This window comes from Acipenser ruthenus, chromosome 4 (assembly GCF_902713425.1).
Source record: "Acipenser ruthenus chromosome 4, fAciRut3.2 maternal haplotype, whole genome shotgun sequence".
Lineage (NCBI taxonomy): Eukaryota > Metazoa > Chordata > Actinopteri > Acipenseriformes > Acipenseridae > Acipenser > Acipenser ruthenus.
In genome coordinates, this window is record NC_081192.1 from 80,101,126 (window position 1) to 80,122,335 (window position 21,210).

The window sequence follows — 21,210 nt, forward strand, 5'->3', positions numbered from 1 at the left end:
GATTTTACTTTTTAATTGCTTACTCTACAATAAAATCTACAGCACAGCTGCCTGTATTGTTTTTTATACTGTACACCATATACTGTTTTTCTTGTTATTACGAATTCGGAAGCCCTCAGCTTTGAAGCTTGGCCCTTCTTAAACAGTGACATGTGGGTTTGTGTTGCCCTGTGGCTGCTCTATGCAGTGTGTGATGTTCCTCCCTGTTGCTTTTGTACCTCTAGGTAACGAATCACTTCACAGAGGATTTCCTGCTGAACGCGGCAATCTCCCGCCTCATGGGTCTCACCAACACACTCTCGGTGAGTCTGAGAGAAAATTCTGGCTGGGAGAGGACACCGTGGGGAACACTGCACTGCATGAGAAAACAAAACACATGCACACACACGGTTGGATGAAAAATAGAAACACTTATGTACCACGCGCATTGCATCTCTCATGCATGCGCTACAATCATAAACAAAATAAATTCAGAAAATACTGCATAGCTAGACATTCAGAAAATACTAATCCTACACAATAACCTTTTCCTCATTGCGTTTGTGTCTGAAGTCCATAGGCTTTCCACACTTGCTAATGCTTGCACATCTTTCAGTAGTTGTAAATGTGTTTGTATTCTTAAACACGGACATGCAGGCAGACATACATACATACATATATGTAAATGACCAACACAAACACATCATGTTCCAGTTTGAATTTTTATTTCATTCCTTCCTTCCCTGTGTCTCGACAGCAAGCCTCCCAACGCGTTGTTCTTCACAGTCCTGAGTTTGAAGAGGCCCTGGCCACTCTGTGTGTGATGGCTGCTCCCATGGCTCCTCACCTGGCCTCCGAGTTATGGAGAGGTACATGTAATCCTGTGGTTCTTTAGCAGTGGTGACATGAAGTCTATTCTGAGCTCCCTGCATTCCAGAACCCTTATTGGCACCAGTGTAGGGAGCATTCTTCCCTCTGGAACAGGAGGCCTAAGGCAGTGCTTATTTTAGCAGAGAACAGATGTTTTGAATAATGCTTCTTCTTAAATATAACTCTATCAACCCATTACTTTTTGACACAAAAGCACATGCAATATGGTCCAATAATATAGAAATTATTGGAATCTGACGCTTCACCCTGTGTATAACATGCTTGACTTTGCAGCCTCGGGTTACATACTTGGACTGTATAATGCACAGCTTTTGCATAACGCACACATGTTGTACCCTATCAAAAACACCATGGTATACTATATAGAATACTGTCACCTCAGTATATTGCTCACCCTGTGTAATAATAAATTACCCCCAGCAAAGTTAAGCTGTACATCTGAACCCATTTAAACCTGGAATATGTTGTACTTTTATATTGACGTTTTGTAATGACATGGTAACGAGAACAGGTTGCTCAGCCCATCGAGGCTCCACCCCTGCAAGCACATGATTTGCCCTATCTAAGGGAAGCTTATTTCAGAGGGCAGAGTATTTGTTTTTAGGTGTTTTTACTTACATAAGAAAGGTTGCAAACAAGAGGAGGCCATTCGGACCATCTTGCTCGTTTGGTTGTTAGTAGCTTATTGATCCCAGAATCTCATCAAGCAGCTTCTTGAAGGATCCCAGGGCGTCAGCTTCAACAACATTACTGGGGAGTTTGTTCCAGACTCCCACAATTCTCTTTGTAAAAAAGTGCCTCCTTTGTTCTGTTCTGAATGCCCCTTTATCTAATCTCGATTTGTGACCTCTCATCCTTGTTTCTTTTTTCAGGTTGAAAAAATCCCCTGGGTCGACATTGTCAATACCTTTTAGAATTTTGAATGCTTGAATCAGATCGCCGTGTAGTCTTCTTTGTTCAAGACTGAATAGAATCAATTCTATGAGCCTGTCTGCATATGACATGCTTTTTAAACCAGGAATAATTGTGGGTGCTCTTCTTTGCACTCTTTCTAGAGCAGCAATATCCTTTTTTTAGCAAGGTGACCAGAACTGAACACAATATTCTAGATGAGGTCTACTAATGCATTGTAAAGTTTTAACATTATGTCCCTTGATTTAAATTCAACACTTTTCACTATATATCCAAGCATCTTGTTGGCCTTTTTTATAGCTTCCCCACATTGTCTAAATGAAGACATTTCTAAGTCAACATAAACTCCTAGGTCTTTTTCATAGATGCCTTCTTCAATTTCAGTATCTCCCATATGATATTTATAATGCACATTTTTATTGCCTGCGTGCAGTACCTTACAATTTTCTCTATTAAATGTCATTTGCCATGTGTCTGCCCAGTTTTGAATGATGTCTAGATAATTTTGAATGACCTTTGCTGCTGCAAAGGTGTTTGCCACTCCTCCTATTTTTGTGTCGTCTGCAAATTTAACAAGTTTGCTTACTGTACCAGAATCTAAGTCATTAATGTAGATTAGGAAGAGCAGAGGACCTAATACTGATCTCTGTGGTACTCCACTGGTTATCTCACTCCATTTTGAGGTTTCTCCTCAAATCAGTACTTTCTGTTTTCCACATGTTAACCACTCCCTAATCATGTGCATGCATTTCCTTGAACCCCTACTGTGTTCAGTTTGAGAATTAATCTGTTATGCAAGACTTTGTCAAAAGCTTTCTAGAATTCTAAATAAACCATGTGATATGCTTTGTAATCATCCATTGTCGATGTTGCATCCTCAAAAAAATCAAGCAGGTTAGTTAGACATGATCTCCCTTTCCTAAAACCAGCATCTGTTATGCTAAAGTTATTTAAAACTGGATAGGAACAGGTTGACATGTGGGGCATGTTGTCCGTATCCTCCTTTGTAAAAACTTGTGAAAAGTAATCATTTAACATATTTGCTATTTTTTTCTCTTCATCTATGATGTTGCCATTTGTATCTTAGGCATTTTGCTTCCTCCTTGAATGTTCTTTTGCTATTGTAATATTGGAAAAACTTTGGAATTGGTTTTAGCCCCCTTGACTGTTCAATTCTATCTCTCTCTTGGTCTTTCTAGCTTCCTTTTTGACTTGCGCTTGCAGTTCCAAGTACTCTTTCTGTGTACTTTGTTCTTGGTCCCTTTTAAACGCTCTGTATGGTGACTTTTTTCTGAATATTTTTTTCAATTGATCTATTAAACCATTTTGCCATTTTGTTTTAGATTTTGCGCCTCTAGTACTACATTTTTTGAAAAATAGCCATCCTTTCTCTGTGGAAGTTTTCTCTGTTTTACTCCAATCTACTTCTATTAGTTGCTGTTTCATTCCTTCATAGTTTGCCTTTTTAAAATTGTAAACCTTGGCTTTAGTCATTACTTTTTGGGTTTTAAAAAGCACTTTAAATGAGACCATGTTGTGATCTGAGTTTGCCAATGGTTCTCCGACCTCTGTTTTAGTTATTCTGTCTCCGTTATTTGAAAAGACTAAATCAAGGCATGCCCCGTTAGGAAGCAGTCATTTGTCATTTCTACCATTTCAATTTCGTCTGTCGTGCTCCCCACCGGGTTTTCCCATTTTATATGGGGGAAGTTGAAATCCCCCATTAGTATGGCTTCTCCTTTGCTACATGCATTTCTAAGGTCTGGTATAACAGATTATTTTGCTCAGTATCTATATTTGGCGGTCTATAGCATGCCCCTATTATTATGACCTTTGAATTATTGTCCATTATTCTGACCCATATTGCTTTTGCGTTGTTTTTTTCTTCCAGATTTAACACCTGGGCTTCAAGACTATTTTTGATGTATAGCGCTACCCCTCCGCCTCTTCTGTCCTGCCTGTCTTTCCTATACAGTGTATACCCACTAATATTAAATTAGTCTCATCACTCTCAGATAACCAAGTTTCTGTAACACCTATCACATCATAGTTACTTGTTAGTGCAGTAGCTTCAAGTTCTAACATTATATTTTTGAGACTTCTAGCATTTAGATAAATACATTTAATGGCTATCTTACCTGAGTTGTTGCCCTTGTTTTGATGTAGTCTCCCATCTGTTTTTTGTTGATTTCTCCCCCCTTCTTTTCTAGTTTAAATGCTTCTGAACCTCCTCGAGGATCCTTTCTCTGAGTAGAGTGGTTCCCTTTTTATTTAAGTGCAGTCCGTCCCGCCTATACAGATAGTCCTTGTTGTAAAATGTGGTCCAATGTTCAAGGAAGGTGAAGCCTTGGTTGGTCTTGTCTTTATTTCCTTCCTAGCTCTCTGAATTTGTTTTGCAGGGATTTTGGTCTGTGTCTTGCAATGTTGTTTGTACCGATGTGGACGACTACTACCGGGTTACAGTTATATTCAATGCATTCTGAACTGTTCAGAACTTACTTGCTCCCTCTGGTCCTGCTCTCTGTTCTAAGTTTACTATTTAGGATTTATAAACTTTAATTAAACTCTTACCCTTTTGTCCTAGGCTGAAGCAGTATAATTATTTTTGCCTTTTCTTAGGATTAGTGTGGTTGCTCTCAGCGGTCCAGATAAGCTGCATGCCTACCATTTTTATGCATTAAAAAATCCGAAATACGCGCTAAATTTAAATTTAATACGTAAAACTACGCATAGCAATTTTGCTGCACAGCTTGTCTACATCCCCTCCCTTTTCCGCTAAAACTTCCACTAACAACTACATCTCCCAGAATACAGTGTCTTCAGTTACTAGGAAACTGAACACAAGAAAAACCAACCCAACAAACATTATCCAATCTCTGGCTAGCCCTGTTGTCTTTGCAGCCAATCACAGTAATTATAAGAAAAATTCGAAGCTACACAAGTTGAAGCATAAACACCCCAGTCCACCTACAAATCCAATTGTCTGGAATCATCGTCAGAGGCAACTGCTAAAAAAAGGTGCCTATAATATTAAACAGACTATTTTATAACTTATTAATACATTTCCGTATTTATTTATCTGTATGGCTTTATATTCAAGTTTTAACAGGTTCACTGAGTTTAAGAATATAATGTTAAAATATAAGTAACATTATTAATTTGCAGAATCAGTGTGATACCTCGAAAAAAATGCACTGAGCCGACAAAGAACCTTGTAGAACACACGCGTGGTTGTACAGTAGTTTAAAGTAAAATGGAAGGCTCTTTTTTAATACCTACCCCATTACCATTAAAGATTGTACAGTATTTATCGAGGTTACTCATGGTAATGTTGCATTTTACCCCTGGAAAATACATTTTACTCTCTCAGGGTAAGTTACTCCCAGACCCAAAACCCTATCTGGAGTTCTGGTTGCTCTTGTCTGCAGTATCTTGTACTGTAACTCATTTAATTGCAGTTATGCAAGATGTTTGCATAGTTGGAATGACAGGAATATGGTACATCTTGCTATATACCGTACATGTATGATAGAAGAGCAAGCATGTTAGCGTGAGTCATCAGTAAACGTGATGCACATGCCACACAGAGGGGGAGATACTTGAAATGTATTTTTGTTTACGACTGTAAGTTGCCCTGGATAAGGGCGTCTGCTAAGAAAAAAATAATAATAATACTAAGGCAGTGCCAGGCGTGTTTGAGTGACTAAAGTCAATTAAGTGTGCTAGGGGGCAGATTAAATCAGCTCCACGCTATTGTCATCTATTATGTATGTGAGCTGCAGTGATGAACAGTAGGAAGTGTAGTACCGGTTGAACCTTGCATTTCCTCCTGTAGTGGAAATCCTGCACAACACAGAAATCTATGAGAGAGCAAGGCTGTGTGAGGGGCAGTGTCGCAGCACACCTGAGGCACTGGGGTAGGAATGAAAACGTACAATAATAGTCAATTAAGTGTGACGCTAGGTCACTGAATTGCATGATCCAAAGAGACACACTTAAAAAAAAAAGAAAAAACTTAGTGACACCAGAAAGGACGAGCAGATACAAATAGCCTACTAAATTGCTGAAATTGAGAAGATAATTAAAAGGGGACATATAAACTAACCCTACAGCGTTTAAACTGACTGCGATCGCACGGCTGGAAAAGGACGAGAAGCTTTCAGAAATACTGATGAACTCCAGGTGTTCGAAACGCAAGATAGGCACTATAATAATTGCAATTCTGAATTTGAAGTCTTTAATTTTTTTTTGGAAAGAAAGTCTGACTCATACCAATAGAAAACAAAAGTAGCAGGTAGGCTGTGTGTTTTACTGGCAGCCACATCGTGTTCTGTGTACTTTCAGCGGTGTGATTTATACATTTAAAATAAATTAAGCACTATAAATGTGTGTTTAAGATTGTGTTTGTTTGTCTCCAGACATGTCCGGTTTAGCGAGGGGCTACTGTACCAACATTTCTATATTTGAACATAATAATTGGACTTTGCTACGAAGAATCATCACGAAAGTTCAGGTTCATAATGATTAGATCTTTTTTTTTTTTAAGTGGGACTTATTAAGTACTTGCATTGATGACATGAATTGTTATAATGTTACTCACTGTAATGCTACATTTTACCACGTAATGCCTTATTGATACATTTGGATTTACAGGGGAACTTTTTTGTTTTCTAGATTGTGAAAACTGTCGAGTTGTAATAATAAAAGATGCTTTCTAAAATTGTTTGACAAACATTTAGACTGAAAGTCTTTCTCATTGTCTTCAGTGACTTTTGGATAAACTTCATTGACCATATCATAATAGCAGGTGACAGTACATAAGAACATAAGAAAGCTTACAAACGAGAGGAGGCCATTCGGCCCATCTTGCTCGTTTGGTTGTTAGTAGCTTATTGATCCCAGAATCTCATCAAGCAGCTTCTTGAAGGATCCCAGGGTGTCAGCTTCAACAACATTACCGGGGAGTTGGTTCCAGACTCCCACAATTAGTAGTTCAGCAGGCGGACATGCAGCCAGGATGGAAACACACCATGGCAGCCCAAAGGTTGTGTTTTCTTGATGACAAAGATGTGCTCTTTCTTTAAAAGTAAAACATGGCAACCCTGGGAAACAAAACACACAAACGGACATAGCAGCTGCGTCATATGTGCGTTTCCTCATTCAGGGCAGAATGTGTCTGACACTAAGAGGATAAGGAAATGTATATCCTTCCTGAAACCTTGTGCCTCAGAACAACACTGACCCTGTTGCTAATTTTGTGAAAGGGGATTTGCGCAATCAGCAAGGGGTCGTCAATATAGTTTTGCAATAGTACTTTTCATTTGCAAAGAATTGTAAAGTAAAGGGTGACTGCAATGAGAATGGCTTGTCTTTTAACCGTCTGCGTTACAAAACCCCAAGCACTTCATTTTAATTTTGGCACATGTATATTTTTGGAGATTGTATACCATATTGTTAATCATTCCTAATGTTCCATGATTAGTCTGAATGTGGAAAGATAAAAGCAATATTTATTACAGAGTTCTATCTGTGTCTGACACATTCTCAGTACTCAGTCTAACAAGAGATTATCCAGAATTTTAAACATCAAGTGGTAATTCAATTTGTTTATTTTGTGGATAATTGCAGTGAAAGGCCAGGCAGGAAATGCTTTCCGGCACAGAAGAAATTGTTTTACCCTTGAGTATTTCAGAATGAGTAGGCTTCTATAAAAAAAAAAAAAAAAAAAAAAAAGTTCTAAAGTCCTTTCTGCTCTATGAGATCCTAACTTCTGTTTTCCCTCAAGAAGCTGCCTGCAGATAGCTTTAGCATTTGATAGACAGCCTCTGCCTTTGAGATTTACCTACACTGTGATAAATTTGGAATTTGGGAAAGTGCCGTATGTTTTCCCGGCTGGAGACAAAGGCTTATCCCCAGCCACTAAACACATACAGTATAGGTTAAAGCAGTGTAGAATTCCCCAGACTGCCCCCAACAGTTCTTTTAAGTCTGCCCTGAAGGCAAGCTTCTGACTAGTCTAATGTTTGCTAGTTGTATACTGTTTGTACTTGAGCTATATTCTTTCTTTACAGCATTAGGTACTCTGACTGTCGTCGCCTTTTTGTTTCAGGGCTGTCTCAGGTGCAGAACAAACTGGCGAGCCGCTGGCAGTGGGATTGTGACGTGCTGCTTCAGCCATGGCCCAGCGTGGATCCAGAGTATCTACAACAGCCAGACACAGTGGAAGTGACTGTCAGGGTGAGTAAGGAACAACACTGTGAAAATGGTTCACGGTAAAGATCCTTAATACCACATTGTTACAGAGAGATCGGTACATGCTGCATAGATAATCTTCTCCATCAAGGGAGAGCCGTTCTGTTTTTGTTCACATGAAAACATCTCATTACTTTCCAAGTCCGATGAAGAGGCTCGGTTGTTAATATCCATAAGGGAAGAGGATATGATGAGGCAGCTTGATACAATGCACAACACAAACATTGTTTAACCCACTCCCAAAATAAAATGTGGTGTGGAATATTTGTGACTTATTTCTTGGGAATCAACAATACTCAATATTCCAATTCTTTATTTAGCAGAAGCAGTCATACAAGTACAGCACAAATGAGGATGCTATATTTGGTATAAATAGATAAAAAATCAGCTAATGAAACAAAAATGTGATACAAAATAAAAGTACACCGTCAGGTTACAAAAATAAAGATATCAGTGCATCTCTAATAGCAGGACCCTCTTCATATCGCTGTTGTAGAATTCTTGCTGCCGGCTGAGGTAGCTGTTCCTCCGCTTCGCTCACCGTCAGCAGCCGCTGATGCCTGAACACATCCTTACGCTCCTGGCACAGATTGTGCAGGATACAGCAGGCAGTAATAATTTGGGGAACAAACTCGTGGTTCACTTCAGTACACTTCAGTAGTATCTACCACCTCCCTTGCAATAGCCAAACGCCTGTTCAACCACGGCCAGATTATTAATAATAAAGATATAACCACCCACCTCCACAGATGATGTGTGAAAAGCAGTGTGGACAACAACACTAAAACAAAGTATTAAAAAAACAGGCTCTATCCATCAGCAAATCAGATCTTTAATAACCATTTACGTCACACACAATGACACGTGGATTCTCTCTCGTGAAACTTTTCTCTGCTCATGTAAACACTATTTGGGGGACTTTCACGTTTAACAGCACGAGAATCTAAGTGGGCCGTCAGCAAGGCTAATTTAAATCTGACCCCCCTCCCCCTCTCCTTCATTTGCATCGCGTTCGGGGAAAAGTAGGCGTTCCAAAGGAAATGAGAGGCTTTACATTTAAACACAAAAAGGCACCACGTCCACGTTTATTTCATGAGACACAAATTTCTCGAGAAAAGTCAAACACTCATGTAACGCAACCTACAGAGAGCTGTATTGAGGTCACAGTGATCTTAAAAACGTCTGAGTTTTAAAAGACTGAACCAGAAAATGATACATAAAGTGAATCTCAACAACAAGAATAATAAGTTAAGATCATTGGGATATTTCAGACATATACCAGATTGTTCTACAGGCTCCAGTATGATGGAACAAAAAAGTAGAAGGGACCAACTAACGGGACACAAACAAGGCTTATCGTTCCACCTACTGGTAGTTATTAATGGTATAACCGTAAAACCAGACATAAAGGAACGGTTTGATTTATAAAAAATAACATATTTAGAACCTGCAATATAGATTTTATGACAAGTAATTCTCTCATACATAATGCAGCCAGTGATGAGTCAGGGGCTCGCAGTGCAGTAGACATCTACATACTTTATTTAAAATGTTTGCAGGGATGTTGCCGTAGCTGACAGATAACCCACATCTCTACATCCACAAATTGTCTATGTAGTATTTCTAGACAGCATACAGTTTCTCTATTAATTTAATTTTGAAGTCAGCAGGCTTGTGGGATACTGTTATTGCATTTTTCCTTTCTTTTATGTTTTCCGTGCACAGTGATCTCCTCTGTATTGTACAGGGTACCCTAGACAGTTCAGCCTGATGTCACAATGTGCATTTATCACTTTCGGCACTCCTTTATCTTGTCCACTGTTTCTAATAATGTTTAGAAGGAATTGAATAGTGGAAGTGGTACTCAACCAGGCTGCTCCTTAATTTCAGTCTATATACTTAAAGGGTAAGTAGCTTCAAATGTTATTTCTATTGCATTTTTACATTCCCTTACTGTGGCTTCACTCTGCCCGCCTGATTTAGTAACTTGGTATCTGGTATTATAAATGGTCTGGTATTGTGTTTCATTCAAACCACTGCCTCTTTCTTTTACTAGGCCATATTCCAATGTACAGCTATGGCCAAAAGTTTTGTGTCACCTAGAATTTTAGGATTGAGACATAATTAAAAAAAAATATATATATATGAACATAATTTATATATTTTATTTAACCTCATGTAATCAAAGAAACTACAGAATGGTACTGCAAAAGTCTACCCGAAGCCGTAATAGTAGTACAGTATTTCATGTTAGATTTTTGAAGCAAGATTAGTTGATGCAAAACTTGTTGGCGATAGCTATAGTTTTGTTTCAGGAATATGATTCTCCAGTGTATAGATTACAAGCTCAGGTGTGTCTTATTATACACAGGAAAGGATCAAACTGCTATGCAGTGAGAGTCTTATTTCCATCCCTGTAAGTCTATTTCCAGTGTAAACCAGATCATTAAACGTGGTTAAGTCCCAAGCTAGAGCTCTGTCTAGAGTAAAAAATAAAAAACACAAAATAAACCTTGAATTTTGTAGTCGTATATTAGTGGTTCTGAATAAACTACTATTCTGCAATATTGCATTGGTGTGGAGCCAGCCGCTGTTAGTCTGGTTTATTTTTCAGATAGAAATGTGTAATACTTATTGTTTGTATTTTTCAGTTGTCAGATTTTAAAGATTTAATTAAAATGTAAAAAATGGAATGACCTCAACATTCCAGCGGATGGGGATGTTTTGTAGTGGAGGCGATGACGTAACATTGTTGGTTTTGAATCATGAACTGCTCTTCCAACTGAGAAGAAACATGGTGGGGAGTAAGAGGCAAGGTGGTGCTTCAGACCATCCCACCAGGCCAGTGTCAGTGTTTCACTTCTACACAAATCAATGCCTACTCATCTCCCATAAAGGCCACTCGCATGACAAAGCCTTTCCGCAGAGAATTGGTTCTGCGCTTGACACTTGACATCACTTTTTCCAATTTAGCGGCGACCCCGCTCAGGAATGTCTTATGCTCAGATGTGAAAGTTTCAGTAAGTTCCAGTCTCCTTGCACAGCTGTTCAGTCACTCACTGCTCCCTTCCTCCCTGTTCTCTTGCTCTGCAGATCAACAACAAAGCACGTGGTTCAGTGAGCGTTCCACAGCAGGTCGCCAGGAATGCAGAGGCGGTCCGGGAACTCGTCCTGCGCAGCGAGCTGGGCACCACACACCTGCACAACAGGACCATCAAGAAAGCCATATTGTCCCCCAGAACCGCCCTCATCAACTTCCTAGTGGAGGAGTAAGGATGGAGGATTGACAGGACCTGAGGAATACAAAGTGTGTGTGGAGGGGAGGTATTTGATATTGACAATGTCTCATAAAAATGTATGGCAGCTGTGAACAATTTGTCATGTATTGCCATGTGAACTGAATCCGATGTGGATATAGTGCAGCGGTACCCAGTCCTAGTGTGTGAGTCAGAGCACTAGCACAGCAAGTGAGGTGGTGCTGAAATCCTTCCCAAGCTGTGGTCTCTTCTTGTTCTCAAACTTCTTATGTTCTGAAATATACATTTTATTAAAAATCACATACAATAAATCAACCAATGACTGTTAAGCATTTGTCAAAATTCCAATAAATCTTATCTTGTGTGTAAATGTCATAACAGAAATCATTTTGCACAGTTTGAGCAGTCAGCTTTGCAGTCCTCTCAACCAAACTACACACAATATAATAAATTATATAAACAATACATAAATAACAGTAGGAGCATACAGACTTTTCACTTATGAAACATTTCTACTGCTAGTTTTAGCACATTATCGCACACATTATCACATATTGACCTTGTGGTGTTTACATACCCATTTATAATCTACATGAAACAGTAGAACAAAGAGATAATAATGAGAGAACCCCAATCCGGACTACTCAAAATAAAGAAGATGCTTATCTGCATCATTGGACAGTCTGCTTGAAATGGGGATAAGCCTTTGCTGCTAATAGGAAAGGCAAGCAAAACAGGGTGGAGGCTGGGCACGAACTGGTGACCCTGCAGAACAAAAGCAAGCATCATAACCACGGTGCAAAAGACCTGGGCTCATCTACTTTCATGGCTACAGAGCTTTTAACCACAGAATTTAGAACAGCAGTGCATCACACAACGCTGCCCGTTACGCCAGCACCTGTTTTTACTATCGAAAGGACACGATTTCCTGCCTTCTGTTGTAACAATAAACCCTCTCCTAGTTACCAAAATAAGAGTAGTAAGAATAACACACATTAAAAGGGAAACAGAAGTAAACAAGCAAGTTTCTACGGAACAAGAGCAACACAGTTAAATTAGCTGTATTGCGCAAAAACAAATCCATCTAGAAAACAAGTTTCAAGACAACAAATGAACAAATTCCCAATAGTCATTTTAAGGTTCTCGTAACAGATGGTTTTTGTTTTTTTCCTGCGAGCTAAAACGTCAATTTTTGTGACTTACAGTATTTTTTCACGCATCAATTGTTGTCTACAGTGCCTGGAACTGTTGGTCACAATATGGCTGCCCAGGTGGATATACTCTGACTACCCCATGGAGTGCTCACAATGATGTAATAAATTACTCACCTTTTAGAGGAAGTTATTTGCAGGGGCTTTCAGTTACACAAGTCACAGTCACTTGGAATGTATTCTTTATTTAATTCTGGTCAGGGACAGGAGACAACATCTAATTAAGTGGATAAATGTAATGCTTAACAGAGGCCTGGCTGCTCAAACTCCTTACCAGTGTACGGTGTTGGCTATCATTCTGAGAGGCACTGGGTTCGAATTTTCCAGCAGATTTTGAGCAAAATGACAATGATAAACAGAGCAACAGAACCCAGAACTATTTAGAGTGATTGCAGGCATCTTGAAACAGTAAAGGAAAAGTAGAACATAAAAAGGGATTAAAATGGGTATAAAAAGGAATTAAAATACACTTTAAATTGAGAGGAGTTCTGAAATCGAGGACAAGATGGACCCTCAGTTTAAAATGTGTTATCAATTCCTGTGTTATGAAATGCCTAGGGGGATTCAAATACAGCCTCTGACTCACAGTTTTATATTTTTTTTCCTGTGCAACCAGTTTCATTTATTTAAAGCACATAGAAGCAACAACTGCTACTTATGGAAACAGTAATTTAGAGATTTTTCTTTTTTCCTAGCTCCTTTTTTGGAGCACCAACTAAACAGGCAAGTCCCTGACTAACTCGCAGGACGGCTAAACCGTTTGCCTGCCAAACAAAATAAAACAAAAACCAAACCAACCCGGTTTCACGCTACCTTTTCTTTGTTTGCCTGCTCGCACTCGCAACCGGGCTCTTCACACAGCAGCCCTATACAGACTGACTGCACCCCATAAATACCCTGCACCTGGTGCTAATTTACAATTACTACCAGGTGCAGGGGATAATTAACAATAAAACAATTAACACAAATGTGCATACGCACATGTTTTCTGCTATATTACTATATATATATATATATATATATATATATATGTGTGTGTGTGTGTATATATATATATACACACACACAGTACTCTGCAAAAGTTTTAGACAAGTGTGAAAAAATGCTATAAAGTAAGAATGCTTTCAAAAATAGACATGTTAATCGATTATATTTATCAATTAACTAAATCCAAAGTGAGTGAACAGAAGGAAAATGTAAATCAAATCCATATTTGGTGTGACCACCCTTTGCCTTCAAAACAGCATCAATTCTTCTAGGTACACTTGCACAAAGTCAGGGATTTTGTAGGCATATAGTCAGGTGTATGATTAAACAATTATACCAAACAGATGCTAATGATCATCAATTCAATATGTAGGTTGAAACACAATCATTAACTGAAACAGAAACAGCTGTGTAGGAGGAATAAAACTGGGTGAGGAACAGCCAAACTCAGCTAACAAGGTGAGGTTGCTGAAGACAGTTTACTGTCAAAAGTCATACACCATGGCAGGACTGAGCACAGCAACAAGACACAAGGTAGTTATACTGCATCAGCAAGGTCTCTCCCAGGCAGAAATTTCAAGGCAGACAGGGGTTTCCAGATGTGCTGTCCAAGCTCTTTTGAAGAAGCACAAAGAAACGGGCAACGTTGAGGACCGTAGACGCAGTGGTCGGCCAAGGAAACTTACTGCAGCAGATGAAAGACACATCATGCTTACTTCCCTTCGCAATCAGAAGATGTCCAGCAGTGCCTTCAGCTCAGAATTGGCAGAAAACAGTGGGACTCTGGTACACCCATCTACTGTCCGGAGAAGTCTGGTCAGAAGTGGCCTTCATGGAAGACTTGCGGCCAAAAAGCCATACCTCCGACGTGGAAACAAGGCCAAGCGACTCGACTATGCACGAAAACAAAGGAACTGGGGTGCAGAAAAATGGCAGCAGGTGCTCTGGACTGATGAGTCAAAATTTGAAATATTTGGCTGTAGCAGAAGGCAGTTTGTTCGCCGAAGGGCTGGAGAGCGGTACACGAATGATTGTCTGCAGGCAACAGTGAAGCATGGTGGAGGTTCCTTGCAAGTTTGGGGCTGCATTTCTGCAAATGGAGTTGGGGATTTGGTCAGAATTAATGGTCTCCTCAATGCTGAGAAGTACAGGCAGATACTTATCCATCATGCAATACCATCAGGGAGGCATCTGATTGGCCCCAGATTTATTCTGCAGCATGACAACGACCCCAAACATACAGCGAATGTCATTAAGAACTATCTTCAGCGTAAAGAAGAACAAGGAGTCCTGGAAGTGATGGTATGGCCCCCACATAGCCCTGATCTCAACATCATCAAGTCTGTCTGGGAGAACAGAAGAACTGTGGTTAGTTCTCCAAGATGTTTGGGCCAACCTACCTGCCGAGTTCCTTCAAAAACTGTGTAAGTGTACCTAGAAGAATTGATGCTGTTTTGAAGGCAAAGGGTGGTCACACCAAATATTGATTTGATGTAGATTTTTCTTCTGTTCACTCACTTTGCATTTTGTTAATTGATAAATATAAACTATTAACATGTCTATTTTTGAAAGCATTCTTACTTTACAGCATTTTTTCACACCTGCCTAAAACTTTTGCACAGTACTGTATGTGTGTATATATATATATATATATATATATATATATATATATATATATATATATATATATATATATATATACACAGTGGTTTGCAGAAGTATTCACCTCCCTGAAAAGTTTTCACATTTTGTTGGCACCTGAGCGTACTCCACGACACTTTCAAATTAGACTTTAAATGTAGAATCTACACAAACTACTCCACATTGATAAAGTTAAAAAATGCATATAGAATATAAATAAGTCAGAATTACAGGGAAAAACAGATTAATCTCAGTTGCATAAGTATTCAACCCCTTTGCTACTGCAGCCCTAAATCAGCTGAGGTACAAATGATTTGTTTGAAAGATCACACAATTAGTGAAATGGTTTCAGCCTGTGTGTACTCAAAGTGGTTTACTTTGTAGATAATTTCCCTCAGGTATATAGACTTTCAAGCTGCAACTCACATAGTGATCCAACAAAGCAACCATGAAGACCAAGGAGCTTTCGAAACAAGTCAGGGATAAAGTGGTAGAGAGGCACAGAGCAGGAGAAGGGTACAAGAACATTTCAAAGGCGCTGATTATCCTTCTCAGCACAGTGAAGTCCATTATTAAAAAGTGGAAGATACATCATACCACCCAGACACTACCCAGATCAAGTCGCCCTCCCAAACTGAGCAGCTGGGTAAGCAGGAAACTGGTTTGGGATGTCACTCTGAAGTCAACAATGACCTTGAGAGATCTGCAAAGTTCTGTGTCTGAGATGGGAGTCAGTATTCAAACATCAACTATAAGCCGGTCCCTACACAAAGCTGGCCTGTATGGACGGGAGGCAAGAAAGAAACCATTACTCAAAAAGCCTAATCTTAAAGCACGTATGGAGTTTGCAAAAAAGCATGTAGATGATACTGCAGACACCTGGAAAAAGGACTGGGAAGCTTGTCAAGACAGAGGGCAGAATGGATGGTGCAAAGTACAGGCGAATCCTTGAGGAAAACCTGTTTGAGTTAGCCAAGACTCTGAAACTGGGGAGGAAATTCACATTTCAGCAGGTCAATGACCCAAAGCACAAAGCCAAAACCACACTGGAGTGGTTGAACAAGAAGAGAATTAATGTTCTTGAGTGGCTCAGTCAAAGTCCTGACTTGAATCCAATCGAAAATTTATGGCGAGACTTGAAGATTGCAGTCCATCGACAATCCCCAACAAACTTATTAGAATTGGAGCAATTTTCCTGTGAAGAATAGGCAAAAATGTTACCATCCTACTGTGTAAAGCTAGTTGAGACCTATCCAAATAGACCCATAGCAGTAATTGCTGCAAAAGGTGCTTCTACCAAGTAATGACTTAAGGGGCAGAATACTTATGCAACCAGTAAATTTCATTTTGTACATTTTCTTTGCAAGTTTTTCTGACATTTAACCTCCTCCTCATATAACAGTGTTCAGTTTAACCACTACAGCTTTGAATAAGAAATGTTTGTTTGAAAAACTGTGCATACATTATTTGTAATTCAACAAAATGTGACATTATTGGTAGGGAGTGAATACTTTTGCAAACCAGTGTGTGTGTATATTTATTTATTATAATTTTTTTTAATGAGTGCTCAAAATACCGTAATAAAACACTTGCCTTCTAGAGGAACGTATTTCCAACGGCTAACAGTTACAGGGGCTTTGTCACTTCCTGTGAATTTATTCTTCATTTCATTCTGATTAGGATGAAACCCCCTGACTGAGGATGGAAGTAATGCTGAGCGTACAGCATGTAAGTTGAATGTCAATCATATGTTATGACCCTTTTTATCGGCACAATTCTCTAAGGACCTGGGAGGCTCGTGTTTAATAGCGAATCAGAACGATTTACAAGACTAGGTCACTACAGATCTTTCTCATTCGCTATAAGCAAATTAGACACGTGTCCCTTACTTGAGGTCCTTATTGGAGAACTGTGCCAAGGCGTAACATGTTGGAACATACGACTGGTATGCAGCCAGTGTTATTTACATCTAGTGAGGCACTGTTAATGAAGCTGATTGAAAGCAATACATTTTAAGTTTTCATAGTGAGTGCTAAAGCCTGTGAAATTTGTTGCACATTTGAGTGTTTTTCAGTGATGAACCCCAGTCAGCTCAATACAAATGCAAGCCTCCAAAAGGTGAGAGATTTATTACTATATTTTGTATATATTTATATATATATATATATATATATATATATATATATATATATACAAACACTGAAAAATGTAAGCCCATGGTATAGTTTCACAGTGTCTTCTTATTAATTGTTTATTTAGCAGACACTTTTATCCAAGGCAACTTAGAGACTAGGTTGTGTAAACTATGCATCAGCTGCAGAGTCACTTACAACAATGTCTCACCTGAAAGATGGAGCACAAGGAGGTTAAGTGACTTGCTCAAGGTCACACAATGAGTTTGTGGCTGAGCCAGGATTTGAACCAGGGACCTTCTGGTTGTAAGCCCTTTACTTTAACCACAAGACCACACGCCTCCTAACATGTTGTAGTCTGTCATCATCCTCAGCATTATTCCCTGTTCTGTGTTTGAATCTGTCTCCAATAAAAACAGCAGATTCCCAAGAAGCCACATCCATCTAATTTGGCTTTTTCTTGGCACACAAAATAATTAATTGACACAAGTGCTGATAGCCACAAAAAACTGAAAGTATATTTTTTAAGAAATAAGAAAAAAATATTTGTCTCAAATGTATGAGTTGGTAATATGTGCATTTGACTTTTATAACAGTTTAAGAATATACTGTTATTGTTGCTACACTGTTACTTGTACAGTACAATCAACTTTTCAAAAATTGCCATACTAAGTTAAAACTTTATGAATATGTGTATTTCTTTTGTAATTGCTTTGCTGTCAATTTCATTATTAAAATTCTCGTTGCATAAGGACATCTCTACAAATGTCAGTTATTCCTACACATAATTAACTAAATACAATAACATGTATTAATGTATTCATTAATTAGTTACTGTATGTCCCTTCGCCATAGGGTGAAAGGACACTACAGTATTTAAGAATAAAGACAAATTATGTATTTTTTTCCTGCTGTACTGTGGTCCCTGTTTTTTATATTTAATCTTTTTTTGATGTGGTTGCCAGTTTTTTCACACATGGCCCAAAATAGCTCTTTTCTCTCTCGTATAGCACCATCTTTGGAAACTGCACTCACATTTTGCAGCAGACTTGGTATTCAGGCCCAAGGAAAATGTATTGTATACAGTACTTACTTTAAAAAAAATAACAATAGATTATAATGATTGTTAAACCAACTGCTTCTTTTAAATATATACAGGGTGATAGTGAAAACAGAACATTGTGTATATTTATTTGATTCCAGTTAGCTAAGACATTGTCCAGAATGTCATTTGCACATTCTGCTCTAATGTGTGTAATAATGTTGATTTTCCTAGGGTATGTTGTTTATGAATCACACTCTAGGCTTGGTTGTAACAGTGACCTTCAACATAGAGAAGCAGCTTATACATATATCAGAGAATAAATGTCAGGAGTTCAATTTTCATAACAAATAGTAAGCCATGTGAGGGACACAAAAGTGGATACTACATGTCAAATACATAGTCTAGCAGGAGTTGCATGGATCTGTAACAATATAAAGGCAAATAAGAAGGCACATTGTTCTTACATAATTCTTATGTAATTCATAATGTGGTGCACCTGATGATTTTCAATGTGCTTAATCCTCTCAGTACTGCATTGCTATCTCCTCTGTTGTATTGCATGAATGAAAGATCTCAGAGGAGACATTAAACCACACTCCTGTCAGCTCTCATTGTAAACATAAAAGAACACATAGCACTTTTCAAAGACGCTACCTGCTGAAGAGAAGATTTCTGCGAGTCTGCCATTCTAACTGGTGCTCTAATAAAACTGGAGTCCTTATTAAATCTGCTTTGGTATGGGCCTATTTCTGATGGAAACAAACTGTACTGATTTCAGTGGCAGATGAAAACTTGGCATTAAATGCACCTTAGATTGGGGCTTTGCATAGCCCATAATAGACATAGTAAAAATTGGATGGCTCTAAATGATTTGCAATGGGAGTATTATTTAAATCCCTGCTTAGTTTAAATATGCAAGTTGCACCAGTTATTTATGGGGTGGTGTTTTTTTGTGTTTTTTTCTCCTAATGATCCCTGGAAGGTATTTTCACTACTAGAGGAGTGAGTTTGACCATCCCTAGTTGGTGAAGCAAGACGTCAAAAATTCCTGCAAACTAATTAGTTGTGCATGACTGCTTTTCCAGCTGGAAAGAACCGCTGCTGGGAGAAATCTCCATTAAGTGTAATCTCTAAATTATGATTTCACGATGGAGGGAAACTTTTCTAGCCAGAAATGCGCCACTTTGTGGTGCTTTTGCAATGAAAAGCCTCCAGAGCAAGTACTTAATAAGTAAAACTTTTTGAAACTAAGAAAACATGTTTGAAGTTTTTAGGCACCAGAAGTACTGTTTGATAGTCAGACACATGAAACTTCAGTTCTATGGCTACCGTTTTACTTATAAATAAAGGAATGAGTCGTCTTGTGGCACTTCACATAGCTCTAATTTATTTCACAAGATGATGTTTGAAATAGTCACCTGATGGAAAAGTGATAGGCCAGCAATGCATTCAGACTCCAAAGCAGTTTGCATCGTCTCCGCTGGTGTGTCCCGCTAATCCACTAATTGGACAATTGATTTTGCTTCCTGACCTATAAGAGCTTGAAGATGTTTGTAACCACCTTTCCTGTTGCTGCAACATGCCTATTTGGGTATCAGAGTAATAGGGCTGTTAGCTAAAATTACCTTTTGGTAATGTAAACAAACAAGCTGGATTTGCTTTCTGAAGTAGAGTGCACAGAAGCAGGAGCTATGGAGGACTACAGTAAACAGACACATACATTATATTGTAGTGTAAAACAAAGAACATGTGTTTACTTTTGGTGTGATATTCTTTTTAGATTGAGCTACAGCAATTCGGTGCCATGCAAGGTGTTGACACTTTGATAGATAATGTATGCTATATGCTATGTAACACCCACTCTCCCACCTGTGTATTTTTGTTAGGACTGGCCAAAGCACTTTGCAGGTTCTGCTCTCACGCCACGTCAAAGCAGATCTGACACTTCTTCACTGCTCATCCCAGGAGCTAATTACCACTTTCGTTGACAGCTGCCTCTGGTTTTTCCCATCTGTTTCCAAGACAACAAAAAGTGTGTTCATTTTCCAAAATGCAGCACCAAGACAAGCAAGAGCTTATGCAAATGTAATCTTGTCAATTGTCAGTTAGGAAAAAAAGCCATAACAGTTTTAAAAATGGAAAAAGGGCCTACTTGTATTCTAATTATCAGGCTTTGAATAATAATTGTTGGGTGTGTTTTCTCAGAAGGAATATTTTGGTTTTTGTTGTTTTTCCCACAACAGTAACACTGCAGTGTGGTTATGTTTACAAGGATTTGAAATCATACCAAAATAATTTAAACAGTACATGAGGCAAAAAGTGGAATTATTAGCTTACTGAATTTAAATGTATGTAGATTGACTGGGTACATTTGATGGAGAAGTTTGAAGACCAATCATGCTATAAAAGACCAAGCTTTATGAACATGTCTGTCAATAATATAGAAATGTTCTAGTTAAATTTACAACTGAAGTATTATAATTTATTTTATATAAAGCTTTTCTAAGATAGAGAGAGAGAGAGAGAGAGAGAGAAAGAGAACTGAGAATTAGAGAACTGGTCATTTCTTACTATTTTTGGTGTTTGGATTGCAAAATATGTTGCTCAACATCACGACAAACCTGTAGAGAGTTACATCATTGGAAATACAGATTGGATCCTTAAGTTGCAGCCTTCATTAGACCATTTACAATTTACATTGTGCTGAATTTAAAGCAGCTTCAAATGTAATCTCAATTGCTTTTTTACATTTATCTTACTGTTATGGTGTTTGCTATTATTCGGAGTGATTCTAGGTTCACTCTTCGCTCCTATATTGAGTTACTGTCATTTTTCTCAAATTCTGCCTTCAAGCTTGTTTTGAAATTGTCAGTTTAGGGACTGAGCTGCTTTCTTCATTCCAT

General features: G+C 38.5%; 1 protein-coding gene and 1 long non-coding RNA gene across 3 annotated transcripts in view; one reads left to right on the top strand and one right to left on the bottom strand.

Moving 5' to 3' along the window:
* Positions 1 to 11,606, top strand: part of LOC117399402 (leucine--tRNA ligase, mitochondrial-like) — a 79,204-nt gene extending 67,598 nt beyond the window's left edge. Inside the window, exons 18-21 of the mRNA XM_033998521.3 lie at positions 225 to 302; positions 737 to 848; positions 7,892 to 8,019; positions 11,128 to 11,606. Coding sequence (XP_033854412.2) covers positions 225 to 302; positions 737 to 848; positions 7,892 to 8,019; positions 11,128 to 11,307 — 498 coding nt within the window. The 3' untranslated portion in view covers positions 11,308 to 11,606. The remainder of the gene's footprint in view (positions 1 to 224; positions 303 to 736; positions 849 to 7,891; positions 8,020 to 11,127) is intronic.
* LOC131736949 (uncharacterized) lies at positions 11,500 to 13,359 on the bottom strand. Of its 2 annotated transcripts, none has more exons than XR_009328537.1 (3): positions 13,316 to 13,359; positions 12,620 to 12,695; positions 11,500 to 11,564 (listed from the first exon to the last, which is right to left on the bottom strand). It is a non-coding gene; the product is annotated as an uncharacterized LOC131736949 (long non-coding RNA). The 2 variants fall into 2 exon arrangements; XR_009328536.1 differs by having other exon boundaries at positions 12,620 to 12,719.
* Positions 13,360 to 21,210: the final 7,851 nt, after the last annotated feature.